At 41.1% G+C, this 18481-nt stretch overlaps 1 protein-coding gene across 5 annotated transcripts in view; it reads left to right on the top strand.

Moving 5' to 3' along the window:
* The window catches only part of ANO4 (anoctamin 4), a 197538-nt gene that overhangs the window by 178268 nt on the left and 789 nt on the right, over window positions 1-18481 (top strand). For all 5 annotated transcript variants that reach the window (XM_054847835.1, XM_054847846.1, XM_054847809.1 and 2 more), the window contains 7 exons: window positions 176-273; window positions 3935-4077; window positions 5110-5262; window positions 6955-7102; window positions 9523-9642; window positions 12646-12751; window positions 15597-15792. In XM_054847835.1, the coding sequence (XP_054703810.1) occupies window positions 176-273; window positions 3935-4077; window positions 5110-5262; window positions 6955-7102; window positions 9523-9642; window positions 12646-12751; window positions 15597-15788 (960 nt within the window). In that variant the 3' untranslated portion in view covers window positions 15789-15792. The remainder of the gene's footprint in view (window positions 1-175; window positions 274-3934; window positions 4078-5109; window positions 5263-6954; window positions 7103-9522; window positions 9643-12645; window positions 12752-15596; window positions 15793-18481) is intronic.

The raw sequence follows: 18481 nt of genomic DNA on the forward strand, positions 1-18481 counted from the left end.
CACAGTATGATACAGTCTCATATGTTCCCATGAGTTTATATATTTTTAAAAAAATAAAGAGCATGGCATTTAATTTCCTTTAAGTAAATTATCTAATGTCCATTTCTAGTCTCTAAGAAATGCTTTAAACCTCAGTATTATTTCTGCTTAACCTTTTGTTTCTTTTTTTCTGTAGTGCCACCCTAGTGGATGCCTTATTGATCTCTGTATGCAAATGGGTATTATAATGGTGCTAAAGCAGACCTGGAATAATTTCATGGAACTGGGCTACCCGTAAGTAAATATAATGCCTATGCTTCCATAGGTCACAGAAGAATACTAAGTCTATGCTTTCCTTATGACTAGTTACATAAAAGCAAGATACAGTAATTGTTACAATAGAAAATCCCCCCCTAGGATACAGAACTCTTAAGGCAGATTTCCAGACACATAGAGATAGATGATGTTTGGGGTTTTTTTCCACATTGAACATAGTTTGCAGAAGCGAAAGTGTAATATAAATATTAACAGATAAATAATATATGGGAAGTGCTTGATTTCATGAAATTGTATTCCATGTTTTAAAACTCCTTAAAAATAATTGTAGGACCGCTGTATTCCTTACACAGGAAATATTATATGCATCATTTTTTAGCTAGGATGGTAAGTTCTAAATTGGATTTCTCCTTGCTGGGTGATAAAAGAGGCCTGAAAGGGCAGGTATGAGCTGGAAAAAATGCACTGCTGGCATATACATTCCCAGAGACAGAAAAAGGTACTGACTGGTATATAGGCAAATTCCCCTGTGATCTTTGGGGTATTATGGAGCTGTGCCCTAGCTAAAAAGGTTGACAATTACTCATTTCCTATTGGTCCTTTTCTTATTGATTAGTATTTAATGAGCATGTTTAATATGATTAATATAGACAGTTGATGCTAGAGACAGTGAGGCAGGTCATCAAGGGAAATTAGCAAGTGTAAAAATATAAGAGAGAGCTGACATTCTCAGAAAGTTTGCCCTTGCAAAATTCAGAGGGATTTGCTTCACTGCAGGATCCACAGCAGAGCTAGTGCAGAGTTCGGCCCCTGAACTGCAGAAACGTGTCACAGCAGTGATTTCAGGCAGCCTCAGTTCTCCTCACATCTAGCTGTAATGAGAATGGAGTAAATTATTTAAATGCACGGAGTAATTGGCGATAGAGGTACTCAAAGCTTGCTATTCTCTCTGTCTTCCTGGGTTTGCGCCTAGCGCTGCTCACCAGGATTTTGCAGCTCTTAGGGCTGGAGGAATTAGCTGGGATGGGAAGGGGAGAAGAGCAGCAGCAGTATTGATCCTTCTCTTTCCACTCCCTGCCTCTTTTGTCAGTTTTCATTAGATCTTTCTGGTACCTATTAATAGGGATTTCAAAACCTAATAAAGAGCACAAAAGGGGATTAAAGAAGGTGACTGAAGGAGATAGGAGGAGATTGTTTAAGAACAAGTGATTTAATAGGAATAAGCTACTTCACGTAAAGTCAGTCCCTTCACTTTAGAGTCACAATGAAAATTAGAACACAAAACACTCAGTCACAACAATGTGAGATGCTTCAGCTCATTCAGATGAAAAATGTATTTGCTCTCCAGACCTTTAACTCCACCTCCTAGCCCTGAAATGCTGCAGGCAAGTACATTTCCTTTTTTTGTGGGAAAAAAACCCATGATCATTTCTGCTAAAAGCATGATTTGAACCAACACCCTGTGGATGGCCAGAGGATTTGGAGTAGGAGTCTGTAGTAGAACATCATTGGACCTCCACCTATGGAATATTTCTGCATAAAATAGGCCTGGGGGAGGAACCACAGCAGTCTGTTTTGGAGGCTCCTTTTTTTCATCATTTCAGAGTGGCAGCCCAGCTCTTGCGCTGGTGTGTGGTCCCACAGCGACTGCAGAGGCATGCAGGGTGAGAAAGAAATGGCGCTCGGGCCTCTGGCTCTTCTTTGGTGATGGGAACCCCAGCGCCTGCCATCACCACTCACTGATAAATGTGGCGTTGGCTTGTCTTCTGAAATTTCTGCCTGAGAGTCAAAAACTGGGTCGCAAAGATATCAAAGAGAGGCCATAAGCTGTGTGCTAGAGTGTTGATTGTTTAGTGGTTACGTGTTTTCATACAAATACTGGCATGTCAGAGTTGTGCTTCTGCTTCATTCAACCACCACCTCGAAACCTGTGGAAGCGTGCGTTAGTTCTCCTCTCCTGCATAGATATATTTGCAATAACTAAGAAACAAAGTATAAATTATTGTTTCATTTAGAGGTGGGAAACTGCAATTTCAAATTGATATTTTTCCTGGAGGAAGAACATACATCCATATTAAAACCACATTACATTGCATGGCTCAGATTTTGCTCATATAGAAATCAGAAAAAGACATCTCTGAATTTTACTAGGAGTCTTCAATATTAGTAACACTGGTTACGGGTTTTCCCTCTCACAAAGGAAGAACTTAACTGGGATCTGTCTCCAAATATTGGTGTCCCACCCACTTCACCCCTTGATTTGCTGCCTTTGCAGGAATTCAGTTCTCAGCCCTCTCATTTTCTCGTGGGCAGGACAGGTGATATGAAATCCCAAAGGGTGCTGTGGACTGCAAAAGATGTGCCCTTAACCGTCCCACAATCCATCAATCACAACCATAGGCATTCACAGGAAAAGCCTTTTTAGCCTTTTTACACACTAGTGACTGGCTGCAAGCTGCCAAACCCAAATATTTTAATATTTACTTGTACTTCCAAATTTTGGCTTGAAGTCCACACTTGTATTTCTAAATATTTTTTTCTTGCACTTCTGAACTCTAGATTTTAATATCCTACACTCATATTATACCTCCTCTTCTTTAAGAAAGACAGGAAAAGCTATAATCTCTCTGGTAAATGGCCTGAATGGAAAAATCATCTCTAAGCTTTAAGAAAACAAGCAATTGGCCAAACCCTTATCCAAATCCAATGGCCATTTACCTACCATTCACAGAGAGACCAGACCAGGTCACTATGAATGCAAGAAGTAAAGCACAGTCAGGGAAAGGATTGAATTATTTGGGTGAGCCATCACCTTCTATCTTGCTGAGATGAAGGGGCCAACCACAACTTATGGAGAAAATCTCTGTCATGTTTTGGTTTGGGTTTTTTTTTTCTAGCTGTAACTCTAGTCCTTTGTTGGCCAAACCAGTGCAACTCCCTAGCCTGGGGAGGCAAAGGTGTTTATTTCAGATGTGAGCACTCATTTCTCTTCTGGCTTAGTGCCTCCCACGGTGCCTCTACCCATGCATTTCTTCAGGAAAAATATCTCCCCCCTGAAGTCCAGCCCAGCTCCCCCACTTCTTGCCATGGAGATAGCACTCATGTCAGCCTTCCACCTCTTGGCCACCACGCGTAGTAAGTAGTCCACACACTTCTTTCCGCCTTTTGTTCCTCTGAGTGTTTGACTGCAGACACCATTCAAGGTTTCCTCCCTTCTCGGATTGCCCGGGGACTGTTACCCTGCACCCTGTAGAGCCATGTAGAGATGTCGGCCTGCACACAGGAAGGTATCAAGCAGCATTAGCACTCAATTTGCTGATTTCGCAATTAGACCTCAACTATGTCCACGCAGCATTGCATTCTGCCACATAAGCAGACCCTGAAGTGGGATTTGCCATCCTGTGTAGAGAAAAAAAAGGTGAATAAATAATGAAAAAATGTCAAAATCCCTCCACCATTTTAACAACATCTAGGCCTGGATTACAGCACATCAGCCATAGCTGTTTTCATACGTATTACACCGTGTCATCAGCCACATGTATTACTAATGCTCTGTTTTCCCCTGCATTGGGAAATTAATTTTGCAAGGTATGTTGTGCACACTTAGCCTCTTCTAATTTTGTGATAAATAGCCACTAATGTTATTTACCTTGTTTCTTTAACTTACTTGAAAATGTAGGCTAATCCAAAACTGGTGGACCAGGAGAAAACTACGGCAAGAGTATGGCACACAGAGAAAAACAAGCTTCCCACAGTGGGAAAAGGACTACAATCTGCAGCCTATGAATGCTTATGGACTCTTTGACGAATACCTAGAAATGAGTATGGCTCTGACCTTAGTTCTCTCTCTTTCACTAGATTTTAATATTGTTGCTTTTATGTTGATGTGGGCTGGTATATTCTTTTAATTATGGCTGTGTGAAGCTAAAGAGGCTGCAGAATGGTTTTCATTCTCACAGGTCAGGTGAGGAATGGGAGTGAGTTTGTAAGAACCAAACCAGACCAGTATAGCTAACCACACCGCTGCTGTTCGTTAACCTCACATCTATGAAACACTTATTCCGGCTTTGTGTGAGGGAGGTTGTTTTCCAAACCAGAGCCCACCTCTTCCCCTGCTTACAGTTCTGAAGAACTTTGCTGTTATTTACTAAAGGAAGTGCCTTTGGGCTTTCATTTTTAAATTGCGTGCTACAGAGCTGCATGCTTGTTTATGTTTAAAGTTCACCATCATTTACTATCTCACATTTACCAAGTAGCTTGCTGCCAAAAGGCGTTGCTCTATCCAGAGGAGGGAGAGGGGACGATAACTGCTTGAAGAAATGTTCAAGGTCAAGAACTTTTGCCCTATGTGACTGAACTGTGTATGTCATGATTGGGTTTTTTTTTCCTTTTCTCCCTCACACAATTCTTTTCAAATTAATGGGAAATTTGGCAGTCTGAAAACCTGCCTCTAGAAACTTACACAAATTTTCAAAGTGCTGCCCATGTGTACTATGAAAAGGAATGTAGTCAACCCTAATCTTTGCAGGTATTGAGAGATCCTAGTTGATGCTGGAGTAAAAATGTCCCTTTCTAAAAGCACAGTTTGTCCACCTTCAAACTTCACTCCAAATTACAAAATCTAGATGTTGCTGTCCATCCTGGGGACAAATGTGCATTCGTTCCTGTCATCCTTGCTCTGAACTTTTGGCAAGGAATTGCTGTACAAGTGTCACTAGACTGTTGTATAGTATGGCATGAGAAGAAATGTTTGTATATTTATGCATAACGTTGGTATGAATATATTATTTGGTATCTTAGACCTTGGGATTAGACCTTAACAGTTATACTATGATCTTTCTTTTTTTTTCCTAGTTCTTCAGTTTGGGTTCACAACCATTTTTGTGGCAGCTTTTCCACTGGCACCGCTTCTGGCCTTACTTAACAATATCATTGAAATTCGGCTTGATGCATACAAATTTGTTACCCAGTGGAGAAGACCTTTAGCTTCAAGAGCCAAAGATATAGGTGAGCTCTTTGCATGTGTGTTTGTTATGCGTGTGTGTTATTTTTAAGGCAAAGCATTGACCACTTCAAGTAAGAGCAGATTAAGGTATTTTCAGTCAACTTCCCCATTAACAACACACAATTTGATTGTTCCAAAAAACTTCAAGCATCTGATGCCGATCTACTTATGAAATTAATAGTCTATATTGGAAAATGTCTTTTAATGATTTTCTGGGTGACTTAACAGCCAGGATGTTTTAATGAAGTGATCAGTGTTCTCCGCAGGTTTTTCCTTGTGGCAGACACACTGTGTGAACACATGCTGCTGCCCAATTTGAATGTAATAAACAGACCGAGCAGCTGAAACATGAAAGTCAAATTAAAGCGGCCACCATACTGTAAGGGAACTGTGTGTTTTATATTTACCTGGCCAAAACCAAGCTCCCCTGTGACTCAGGGGCTAGGCCCACTGGGTCTCTGGTGGGTCACACAGGGTGGGTCTAGATCCCAAGAGAGAACTTGTTCACAGTGAGGCACACCTGCATTGCTCAACACAAGGTTCACATAACTTTGAGGTCACCCAGCAACACACTACTGCAAAGGGCTCTTCAAAAGTATTTTGACTATAAATCTCTTCTGTCCTTGCAGTGTGCAAAAGCAGAACGCCTTTAGGAAGGACTCTGCAAAACAAAGTCCTCTGCCCAATGCTGAATCCCCCTGGTGTGTTCGGAGGGGTAAATAGGATACCTTGCTGCAAAAACCAGTAGCCCACACCATGAAATACCAGCAGCCTAGGCTTTGTGCTCTCAGAATAGTCTACCATGTACCTAAAGGCTGTGTCTGAGTAAAGCTTTGTATGTGAACAGTGTGGATCTATGAGTTCAGGTACAAGCCTGGACATCAGCCAGTACACAGCATACACTGCAGGCATATTCCTGAAAGAACATTATATAACGTAAATAATAAAAGCACAGAAAAATAGATTATTTTTTTTCCAGGCCAGTTCAGGTGTGATTTCTCAAAATAAGTTGCATTCACTCCCTATTCAGCAAATTTTTCAGGGACAGCTTGACGCCTCATTAAAATCAACAGGTATGTCAAACCTTCCTTTGGTGTGGTTCTCAGTGATGGTCCTCATGACCAGACTTGCGGTGTGCCTGTACGACAGGATCTGTCAGACTGCTGCGGATGGGCCAAAAGCCCAGGTGATGCGTAGGGGCTGTGTGCCATTCTGTAGCATTAGCATGTCATGAAGATTTTGATGCCGATAGGTACATGCTGACCAGCTGTGCACGAGTTACACACAAGGCCCCTGTGACAGGCAGATCATGGACTGCATACATTCATGGCTGCCCTGGCAGACCCTCCTCAAGGGCTGGATAGCTGTCATCATAAGCAGGGAGGCTTACAGCATTTCTGAAAGCTGCCCAGGTGGTTATGTGGCTTGGTGGAGCCAAGGCCTCCATGAGCATTTTTGCGGCTTCCTTGAGATTATTTGCAAGATAAACAAAATTCCCACCCAGTGGGAACAGAAATCTTTCCCACTAAGGTCCTGCTGTTCAATAAGAAAAATTATTTTTACGCAGTGACTCTAGGATAGAAACTACATGAAAAGACCTTGGGCGGTGGGGACAACTGTTTCAGAGCACGCAGTATCTCAGGTACTTTCGTTATTGTTTTTCCTGGAGCTAACATACTCTCCTTGTTGAACAGGAATCTGGTACGGGATCCTGGAAGGCATTGGAATTCTTTCTGTCATCACAAATGCATTTGTTATAGCTGTGACATCAGATTTCATCCCTCGCCTTGTTTATGCTTACAAATATGGACCTTGTGCTGGCCAAGGAGAAGCTGGACAAAAGTAAGCTTTTCTTTGGGAAAACAGATGCGCATGAAAATCACTTACTACTTGAACAGATACAGCAGTACTGTCTGTGTATGTTCTGATTCCACTAACCCAAATTTATTGCTTGTGCTTAGGTAACAGATATCAGCCATAGATATTGATACTTTGCATATTCACAGAATGGGTTGCTGAGTGACTATAATTGATGATGTTAATTCAAGGAAAACATGGCAGAGCTGTTACAGAGATTTGGTGTGTGTAACAGTATGCTCCACAAGCTGCACTTCCCAGCTGTTGTACATGGATATAACCCTCTTTTCATTCTGAAGCAATGCTGATATTTATCAGTTACAGATTTAATGAGCATTTTAAACTTACTCACTAGGCTTCTTTTCCTGATGTAGTATTCAGCATGTATTGCTCAAAAAAAAGTAGCGTCTAACAAGAGGAAGCAATTCCCAACTAATAAATCAAGATATACTTACAGAGCAAAGTAATTTATTTTTCTTCTAAAACTAGAGTCTTTAGATTAAATCTTTCAGGAGATATTTGTGAACTGAATCCCTGCTGCCTAAGTGGATTTTCTTTCAGTGTTGCTAAACACTGAGATTACATTAGCTTGTGCATACTGCCAGCAAGTATGAGTATAGCTGCTACATGGCAACAGGCTCCTGGACTTGGGCAAGGCCATCGAATCCAGCTGAACACAAACAGACACAGTTTGCAAATTATCTCCTGGCAGCTCCATTAGCAAGGACCCTACTGTTCAAAGAAACACAAGCTAAACAGTAGACAGTGACAGAGAGCTTACATTCTGCTATTAGACATATGGCAGATTGATTTTTCTTCCCTGCTACAGAAAGCGAGTTCTCCTGTTGCTGCTGTTTTGCCGTCTTTGGGTTGTCAATACTGTTTAATCAAACTGACGGAAGAAGGGCGGCTGGTGTGGCAGCTCCTGATTAGCAGCGCTGCTAACTTGCTGTCCTGCGAGGTGTCTGGCATTTTAGTAGGTGCCAGGGGAAATGTTCCATTTATTTTCAGAAAGAGTTAAAGTCCCTTCACGGGTAAAGTGTTTGGTCCGGTGCCAGCTCTTCCTGAGCAGGGGCCTCTGCTTGTGCCATTATGAAGATCCACGGGACGTTGTGGCACTGTCAGCAACTTTCCTTGCTACTGATTTTCGCAGGACCACCACGCATGAAAAAACAACACCTTTAGAAATTTTTTTTTTTTTGAAGACTCAAATATGACTCATTTTGAAAACTTTGAAATATGACTCACTTTGAAACTAGTGGAAGTAGCTTGGCTCACAGAGGAAGCTCTTATCATCTTTTCACAAATCTCTTGTACAGTGTTTTCACACCTTTGCTGCTTTTCTGAGTGAATTTTGCAGATGAAACCATCAGATATTAACCCTTTGAAGGCACCAACTTGGATAAAAACTATTTATGTCAGCATTCTGGATACTGTTATTAATAAGTGCTGTTACAAAAGCAGGAAACTCTTCGAAAATCCACACGAATATGGTATTTTCTCAAATTAAGGAGTCAAGAACATCTGCTATTGAATAACTTAAATGAGAGGTGCTTTTTTCTTTCCAAAAGAATCTGTAGGTATTAGATCTGTATGACACCCAGTGATACTGGAAAAATATTGTAATTAAATTACATTCCAAATCCAATCAGTATGGAGATTTTGAGATAAAACCAGATGGTATTTAAAAGTAATTCTTCCAGGAAATTGTAAATCCATAGTTTAAAAAATCCCCAACTCTTACTGTACAGTATACTCTGCACTAAGCTGCAGTGAGCCTAGACTTACCTGTGCTTGGGCAGTGCAGGGTGACCAGCACAATATACCTGACATATCTCTCCTCAGCTTTATGAACACCAACCATGAGCCTTCTTGTGACTCCCACAGTCCTTCGTCAGGTGATGTACATTCTCCAACTCAGTGGTCTCCAAACTCTGCCTGACCCTCCCAGTGCTCAGCCACCCTGCGATCTTTTAGTACTGAGTTCCTCTGATCGACTGGACATTTTGTAAAAAGCTGTTTTACGTGTATTGCCTTTCCATCTGATTTAATGTCCTTTTGTGCTAGTATCATGAGGGTAACAGCGGGAATGTTCTGATTATCTTCCTAGTGCTACTCATTATTTTCTCTGCCTCTATTGTGTCACCTTTTAGGTAACTTTTCAAAAGTAGCAGTCCCAGTCTTCACCATTTCTTTTCCCATAGAAATGTACCATTGCTTCACTTTTATTGTCCATCTGACCTACTTAAGCATTTCTTTTATATTGCCTCAACATCCCTTTCAAATATTAATAAGCATCACAGTTATACTGTGGATTTCATAAAACCCAGAGAACATTCTCCTGGGTACAACAGTTAATGGAAAAACCTTGCTGTGTCCTGACTACAGGATTTTTTCCCCTCCAGGTGTATGGTTGGCTATGTTAATGCCAGTTTATCAGTATTTCTGGTGTCTGACTTTGAAAACCGTTCAGAGCCAACATCAAATGGAAGCGAATTCTCTGGGTCACCATTAAAATATTGCAGGTAAGTATCTGAAGAAAGTACCTCTCTGCTCTAAGACATTGCAAGGAAGAAGCATCATGATAAACTTGGGGTTGGAACTAGTTTTCAGAACTTAAAGAATATTTATGGAAAGAATTAACTGTGCTATTCAGGGACATGCTCGTGGTACTGCTTGGCTGTTACTTGCATTATTCCTTCCTTAGATACAGGATAAGCTGAAAAGTGGATATCTGGCAGGTGTTCCTATTGCAGGATTTGTATGGTGTCATGGCTTGAATCAGACACAACCATCATGGAGATATATGGTATTAAAGGGCCAGTAACAGGTGACCAGTTACTTATGTATCAGTAAGATGACACTGTTATCAGATTATATCATAGCACGTGCACAAGGAAGTCAAGGTTGCACAAGAAGTGACCAGACTGAGTTATTTCACAGGTCATTAGGGTTTATCCTAAGCTACCTTTACGAAACCTCAAATCCAGCACTTCCTAACTGCTGAATGGTTAATACCTTTCTGTCATTGCTTACAGGTGTAATTATTAGTAATAATCACATACCTGTGGTTTGAGTCAAAATAAAATGAGCAGTTAGTTATCTTTATATCTTTGGCTTCAGCCAACAGATTGGGAAAACAGCAGTCTGAGACTAGTCTGTAATGACAGATTTGCACCTGATTGATTTTAATGGTCTAAAGAATCAAGGATCTACATAAAGATCTTAAATGGGGTCCCAAACAAAAATACCAAGCAACAAATACAGCTACCATTTTTTTATTGCAACATTGGTTTATAAGCATGAGTCCTGGTAGCTGCAGATACACTTAGTCTCAGTATTTTTCACTGTGAATAATTAAAATATCCTTTCATGAGTGCCGAAAGAAAAAAAAATATTCTGTGATACGGCAAAAGTCAGTGATACTTTGTGATATTGAGGCATTTTTTATTAGTAAGTTCGAGTGAACTGGGCAGGGGGCATTAATGTTTTCATTTCACTGATACTTAAGACCATTGCAACTTATTTGGCAGAAAGAACATCCCAATGCTGAATCCATAGATAACCTTTTATCTGGAGCAGGTCCACTTTGAGAATACTTCATTCCACATTGTTTGCCATAGCACCATTTAATAATGTTTTGTAATTCTGAACATTCTCTTCCCCCTCTTTAATTCCTTTCTTCCTTGACTTCAAGCATGAGGTTGCTGCTACTTAAAGCCAATGGTGGAAATCCCATCAATAGAAGTTGTCCTCTCAATATCCCATAAACAGAACACTATTAAAATTAGTGCCACAAAGCTCCAGAAGATAAATCTCTTCTTTTGGGGGACACTGAATTGTTATGTACATCTACCCTTGAAAGAAAACGAACAACATCTTACTTTCTTTAGCGGAGTTTATCAGCTACTTAAGCCACCTAAATTCTGCTAAAACATCAGTCATTTTAATTGTGCTTCAAGCCAGATATTGATAGTGAGATAAGGAAATATTAAGTTTTACTGTGCGATAATGTAGGCATTTTTTCAGGAAGGCAGTCCATCTGAACAAAAAACAGTGGCCATACTCAGTTAACTTCTGCTCATCTGGAACCCGGGTGGTGCCATGCTATTCTGGTTGTTTAGAAAAGGTTTCCCCATTTCTTCACGTGTAGTGCTTGGTTCCTAGCAAGTACAAAAAGGAGACATATTCTACTAACTTGGGACTTGGTCCAGGGACTTCTGTTTTCAGGATCCTTAGGATATTGTAAAACATCCTGAACTATGAATTCAGCACGCTGCTTGCAGAAGGGAAGATATCTCAGTTTTAAGAGATACTGCAATTTAAGAGAGGTTTGTTGTTGACTAAGATGTCAAGACACAGTTTATTTCATTTTGTGTAGCACCCTCTGCAATCTATGAAGGTGAACCTTCAGGGAGTAATGTGGATTATCATAGATATGAAATAACTGTTTATTTCTTTTGCTCATCTGAGTTTGCTTTAGTTTCTTAAAACTAACTTAGAGGCCAAGGTGAAGTGTATTATGGTATTTTCAATATTTTTTATAACGGGTTTTCTGACCCATCTAGGAAATAGATTAAGGAGAAAACAATTTTTACACTACTTTTAAATTTTCTGCAATAGTATTTTGGAATTAACATACTACTAGTAGAAACAGACTCCAGAATGTGTGACATATAAACAGATTTGTGATTTGTTAATGTAGTTTTGCAGTCTCCCTGGATCCAGCTTCCCCAATAGATATCTCTACTTTATTCAGATCTAAAGTCTTTAAAGAAACATTCTGTGAAACAAGGAACTAGATCCCTTTCTTACATAGCCCTTGCCCTCTTGGTATACCAAGAGGTGCAGTTCTGGCTCCACTAAAGTCAGAGTGAGTCATGCTTTACACCGGGGATAGCCAAGCAATTGACCAAGGGCCAGATGGAGCCCATGAGGCAGTTTTATATGGATTTTGGGAGGACTGTCAGGCTGACAAAATTGAAGGCATTTATGGTTTTAAAATTAACTTGTAGTGGGAAGAAAGTGGCCCTCAAAACAGCAGAGCATCCCACCCTGCTCCACATTCTGAGGAGGTGCCTGCAAGGCACACATTGCGCTGTCAAGGGACCTGCTGTAGGGTCAAACCGCTGGTGCTGAGCACCCAACATCCTCTGTATTTGCTTCAGCAGTTTGGCTCCACGCAGGCACTGGCCTGGTCCTTTGCTCTGACGTTCCATTAGCAGCTGGAGCATGAAGTGCACTCCTGGAGTGCATCTTACTGTTAGGTTTCATCTGAAAGTAAACCCATTTGGGTGAACCAAAGCGTGGCAAGTGGAGGTGATCAGGACACTTGCTGATCTGAAATGAAACACTGGTGTAGGCCCAGCCTAAGAATCAAGCAGTGTTGTGGTAACTTATACAGGCTGAACTGAGATCATTCTGGTGCAGAAAATGCATTGATCAAGAGCAGCCGGGTCTTGGTTTTGCCTTCCTCCCAGGCAGCAGGGCAGGAGCTTGCTAACTACCGTACTCTGCTTGTCTTTCAGGTACAGGGACTACCGAGACCCTCCTCACTCCCCAGTGCCCTACGGTTACACGCTGCAGTTCTGGCATGTCTTAGCAGCGCGGTTGGCTTTCATTATTGTGTTTGAGGTCAGTGACCATTCAGGTGGCAAGTGTGTTTGTTTCTCTGTTTTAACAAAAACAGCAAAATGAAACAAATTTCCCATTGAAGTTTTTTCATTGGGCTGATCTATGATGGCAGCTGTTGAGCTTTTTGTGTTAGTTTCTGCTATGTATATTGTGCCTTGTATACTCAGATCTGTTGTCTGAATAGTCACAGGTATTTAGGTTCTAACAAAAAGGGGAATGCAGCACTTTCTGAAAATTGTTAACAGTGGCTTTCAAAGAGGGGAAGTAAATGAATCTTTTATTTACTTTCTGAGTTTTGGCATTTGTATCCTGGCTAGGCTGGGGAGCTGCATGCTGACTACTGTGTGAGGAAGGGGGGAAGGAACATGAGAAGAAAAGATGGAATCTGAACAACTGAAAAAATGAAGATAGTTTAAGTTACAGTATTTACACATCTAGCTTTTTTCTCTATTTTTCAATACCATTCATTTCCCCAGAATGATTAACATCATAAAGATGATGATGATGAAAAGTATTCAATACCTTTGCCAGTGTTCATAATATTTAGTACTTACTGTCAGTATCTCAGAAATCTTTAAGACAAACCAGAGAAGATAATACCAACTGTACATGACTGGTATTCCCATGCTGATTTTGAAAAAGAGAAACAGGAGGGTAGATAAATAGGATAAGATCATTTACAAAACAAAATGCAGCTCTTAAGGCCTGAATTTCAGATGCCTGCAATATCCCTGCCAGAAACCAGGGGCTCAGCATCTCTCCAGCACAAGCAGTTTGAAATGCTTTTTACACTGTGAATAAGCCAAACAGGGAACAAACAATTTTTAAAAACTCTTTACTCAATCCTCTGCTCTGAAATCATAGCAACAGGGCATCCAACACAGATATGGAAGCTGTAATCACCATAAATTATTGGCATAATGTTCATGAGCACATACTGCATTTCTGACTCACATTACTGTGTAAATTCATTCTGAACTGAGCTTTCGAAACACCTCTTTGGATCACAGAACAGAAGCATTTGAATTAGAGGAAAGGTGAAGGGGAAACATTTTCTAGAATATTTCTTGCATAGGGATGTCTTGGTGGCTCAGCAGAAGCCCGAGGTCTGCAGTGAATTCCCCCTGATTGTCGTTTTCAGCCCTTCCCAGATAAAGCAGGAATATGGCACTGCAGGTTGGGCTTTCCACACAGGGCTAACTCATTAGAGGTTGGTCCTAAAGAGATTGGCTCTTCCATCATCTCTGCCACACTCAGGGAAACTTTAAGAGAAAGAAAGGAAGGAAGAAAGAAAGATTTGGTAGAGGCCTGCTGGGCTTGATCTCCTCATTTCTTAGGCTGTCGGTACTGAGAGCCAGGGTATCTGTCTCCAAAAAGGACTACAAGTATGGCTTTCGCAGGTCAGCCTAAGCAATTTTAAGACTGAGGAGAGCCTGGCTTCTTGATACACATCTGGCATAAAGGCACAACAGCATAAGGGCAAAGATCACCAAGGCAAGAAAAACCAGCCCTGCTCGAGTCAGTGCCCAGCCAAATTTGCGACCTGCTGTGGAATAGTTTTTTGTGTCTGCCCGATACTTGCACAGGAGAGTTGACTTTGCTTTGCCCCAACCAAAGCCATAGGCTGGCTCAGAGCTGTCTGCCTCAGCAGGGGCCTCTCTGTTCATTGGCACTGCAAACTGTTTCCTTAACTATAACCGTGAAATCAAAAAGGTAATTACAGCAGAAACCATGACCATCTTTTTTTGTGGAAAACACCAACGGGTGTGTTGTGATTGTTACAGCAATTACAGTAAAAGATTGTGCTAAGAGATGAGTGATTCAACTAGGTTTTTTTCATAAATTAAATAACTACGTAAGCTCAGATACCCGCACTGTGGGTGTGGTTATTTTGGCTACCTTGACCTCCCTCAAAACCAAACAAAAGTATTTCCTGTCACTGCAGAAGGAATTATTTGTCCGGGCTAAACTGACAGAAGAAGCTTTTTTGCCCCCCCCCCCCCCCTTTTTTTTAGGTTTGGCAAAAAAACCCAGCAATTAAAGTATTGCAAGTTTATTTCTCATGAGATGGCATGGGAAAACATGTTACATTTTCTTTTCACTGGCTTTCAAAGGAAGGCTTTCTGCTTGAGGAAGAAATACCTTTGTTTTTCCAATCTAGAATGAGTGTCTTTTCTGAGATGGACGATTTTTCTGTTTCTCTGTTCCTCCTCTCAAGTGGAGTGAGTAGATCTCCAAGCAGCATCTTTGACCAAACCGAAAAAAGACACTCAAGCAATCCTCCCCCATCACACTCAAGCTTTGCTGTTGTATGCCTAAAACATGAGGGACAAAGGATCAGTTACCTTGTATTTAATTGTGGTGTTTAGTTAATGAGAATATGTCTTTGGATGAGAGATACAGTATAAGAAAAAAATGTTTTGTTTTGCATAAGTAATTCATTGGTTCCGATACTGATGCAAGGGGTTTCTGGCAACAGGAAAGTACTATATCATTTGATCCTCCACTTCCTGCAAAGCAATCCACTAATACCAGGCCCTGCCCAAACAACCTTACGACAAGTCATAGCCTCAGGGGTTTGAACACACAGGTCATACAACAGTTTTGAGGCCTTATTTGAACCCATCTGGTCGTAACCTTTGCTGCTATCCATACTCCACTGACTTTGGCTGGAGTTTTTGTAGGGAAAAACTTCATGGTTTGGTTTCTTCAAATTTAGTAATGGATTTAGTGCTAACACAGCATCTTTTTGTGAATTGGAAGGAGAGAGTTTTCAGAAGATATAGAAAGTACTTGTTTCCTTCCTAAGATTTTAATTTTTCATCCCTTTTTTTTATTTTCACAGCACCTTGTCTTTTGCATAAAGCACCTGATTTCCTACTTAATCCCAGATCTCCCTAAAGATCTGAGAGATCGGATGAGGAGAGAAAAGTACCTGATTCAGGAAATGATGTATGAAGCTGAACTAGAACGTCTGCAGAAGGAGCGGAAGGAAAGGAAGAAGAATGGAAAATCTTACCACAATGAGTGGCCATGATGGGGTGAGGAAGAAACTGCTTAAAAGAAGATAGGAATTCTGTTTATAAAAATTTCCTGGTTTTCTACAGTGGGGAGTGCAGTGAAAGGAATAGTCAGTCAATGTTGCGTGCACGTAGCGCATGTGCGCCCATGTTTAATAGAGTGCACATTGTCATAAGCCTTTTGAAATTAGAGGTCTTGCAAGGCTTACTCTTCTCCAGAGCTAATGTCAGCAAGAGCAGATTGGTCCAATGCTTGAGTCTCTGCACTCTTTCCAGGAAGCTCCCAGGCCCTGACTTAAATTCAAGAACCTGAACTTCAGTGCAGTTATACATCTTACAGTGCTTTACAGAACTCAGTGATCTTATGGCTCGTTCTCATGACCAAGTTGCTACTTCATAACCAGTGACTGCGCGTTAGCAACATGGCACTACTTGTCCATGTGTGTAGCCACCACCTGCAGCACACGCATGGCAACATTGCCCTCTTCCGCAGTGGACTAAGCTGTGTTAGCTTGCATTTACCATGAGTTAAGGTCACATATGTGGACCATTTCCATTACTCCAACAATACTGAAGTATATTTTAAGAGGAGATGCTTGATCATGAGTCTAATCAACTGGTCTAACAATGCTGAAAAATTTAGGTGTGCAAAAGTGCTGACAGATCAAAAAGCATCTAAATATGGCCAGAGGTGTCTGACTGTAAGGTCATTTATTTGGAAATGATACTGTGAAAAGTTGGTAATACGTTTTAAAGATTTGAACAGTGCCTCTACAGCTATAGGACTGTCTGGTCTCTGAAGGAAACAAATCAGGGTAGGGCATCTTGCCCAGAACTGCCCATGTATTTGTATTGCAAGATCACATTGAGGCCTCGTGTATGAGGGTGTAAGATACACATAACAGAAGACAGACTGTGTCTTAAAGACCTATCTGCATAAGTAAAACAAACAAACAAACAAACAAAAAAACCCAACAGATGAACAAGGTCAGTAGAGCAAAAGAATACAGTCATCCAGAATCTCTACTTTTGTAACATTTTCTTTATTCATCCTTGCATTACCTATGGAGGGGTGGAGGGGAAAAATAAAACAACAACAGACTGTAGTATGAAATAGCTTGAAATCCTTCATGCAGAGCAATCCTACAGAGGATGCAGCATTAGATTTGGCCAAAATGAGTCACTGTCTATATCCTTTTGCATGTTCTTTAGCATTAAGAAATTAAAAAATTCCTGGATCATTAACCTAAAATAGTGGAGTTGTAAGTCTGAAGACCGCAGAAGTGTTGGATGGAGCAAAATGAACCAAAATGCTGAATGTTGTGAAAGCTCTACCACCTCTTGCCTCAAAGTGATAACCTGCAATTCTTGCAGAACGTGCAGTGGCATAATCAGCCACAACATGAAGAAGTACGTTCAAAAGCCAAGACTTTAAGAAGCCAAGTGGAAGCAAGCCTATGTCCTATGAGGATACAGCCAGATACAAAATACTGGAGCTGATCAATTCACCTAGCCCTTTTCCAAATAACTGGAGCTCCATAAAAATTATAGTTTCCTCAGAAATCTTAAGGAATTGTGACCTTGTTAGTTTGAAGATATTTAAGAGGGAGGAAAATTCAGCAAGTTGTTTCTACAAGTTCTTCCAGAAACCATTCAACAAAAGGGCTAGAATTTGCCCTTCTGGACAGACCACACAGTGCAAGACCTTATGGACGGATGCCTCAGGCTCCACAAAACATCAGGACCACTTGCACCAAGACCACATATTGCCAAATTAAATCTATTAACTTCTTTCCACTGCAAGGGAGAACTGTGCTATTTCCATGGCAGGCGAGAAGGTTTTCATGAAAGGTAATACGGCTTGAGGAAGGAGTGGGGTGGAAACTGCCTGCCTACACTTTGCTTCCTCACAGCAAGGAACCTCCTCCAGTAGTGACCCATTATCCTACAGGAAGAGGATAAATGGCACAGCAGGTCCCATTTATCAGGTGCTCCTGGCCCAAGCCTGAAGGTCCCATGAGGCAACATAAGCACTGAAGGAATTTCAGGATTAATCTGTTCTCTGTTGACTCAGTGCCAAAATGAGTGGGGAACACAACTAATGGTTATGGGGTGTATTCCTGCCTAACGAGGAAGTGAACTTCTTCCTTTTTGCTTCAGCTTACAGCAGCTGTGGACATAGCCCATGTGGGCAGTGGAGAAATGGGGTATTTCTGTCTCTGTAAACAGGGGATGAGGATCAGGCAATGTCGTCCTCTGATACACGCGTGCCAGACGGGTTAGTATTTACCATCCACCACCTACGGGTGGGTACTGCACTTGCAGACTGGGCAGTCTCAGGCAGGATCGCTGTGCAAAATCACATTCCGACCAAATTCGCCTGAGCAATTGGATTAGTTTGCATACCCTCTGTTTAATATCTAAAACAACAGATGACAAGAGCTTAGAAACTGTTTGCTAAGTAGTAAAGTGAGATGTGAGTCATGCATAAAAACAGTGACACCCATATGAGTGTGAACCTTTGCAAACTCCTGCAGTACGATACAGCTTTGTCCATGTACATCTCAGTAACTTCCCAGAACTAAGCTGTGACCTAGCAAAATATAAACTGACTTCAACTCCAGAGGAATCACTGCAATATAATATGCCAAAACAAATAAACTGCAGCAGAAATACGATAGATAATAATCGCTTTTGAGACTAGTTTTCA

This window comes from Grus americana, chromosome 1, assembly GCF_028858705.1.
Source record: "Grus americana isolate bGruAme1 chromosome 1, bGruAme1.mat, whole genome shotgun sequence".
Lineage (NCBI taxonomy): Eukaryota > Metazoa > Chordata > Aves > Gruiformes > Gruidae > Grus > Grus americana.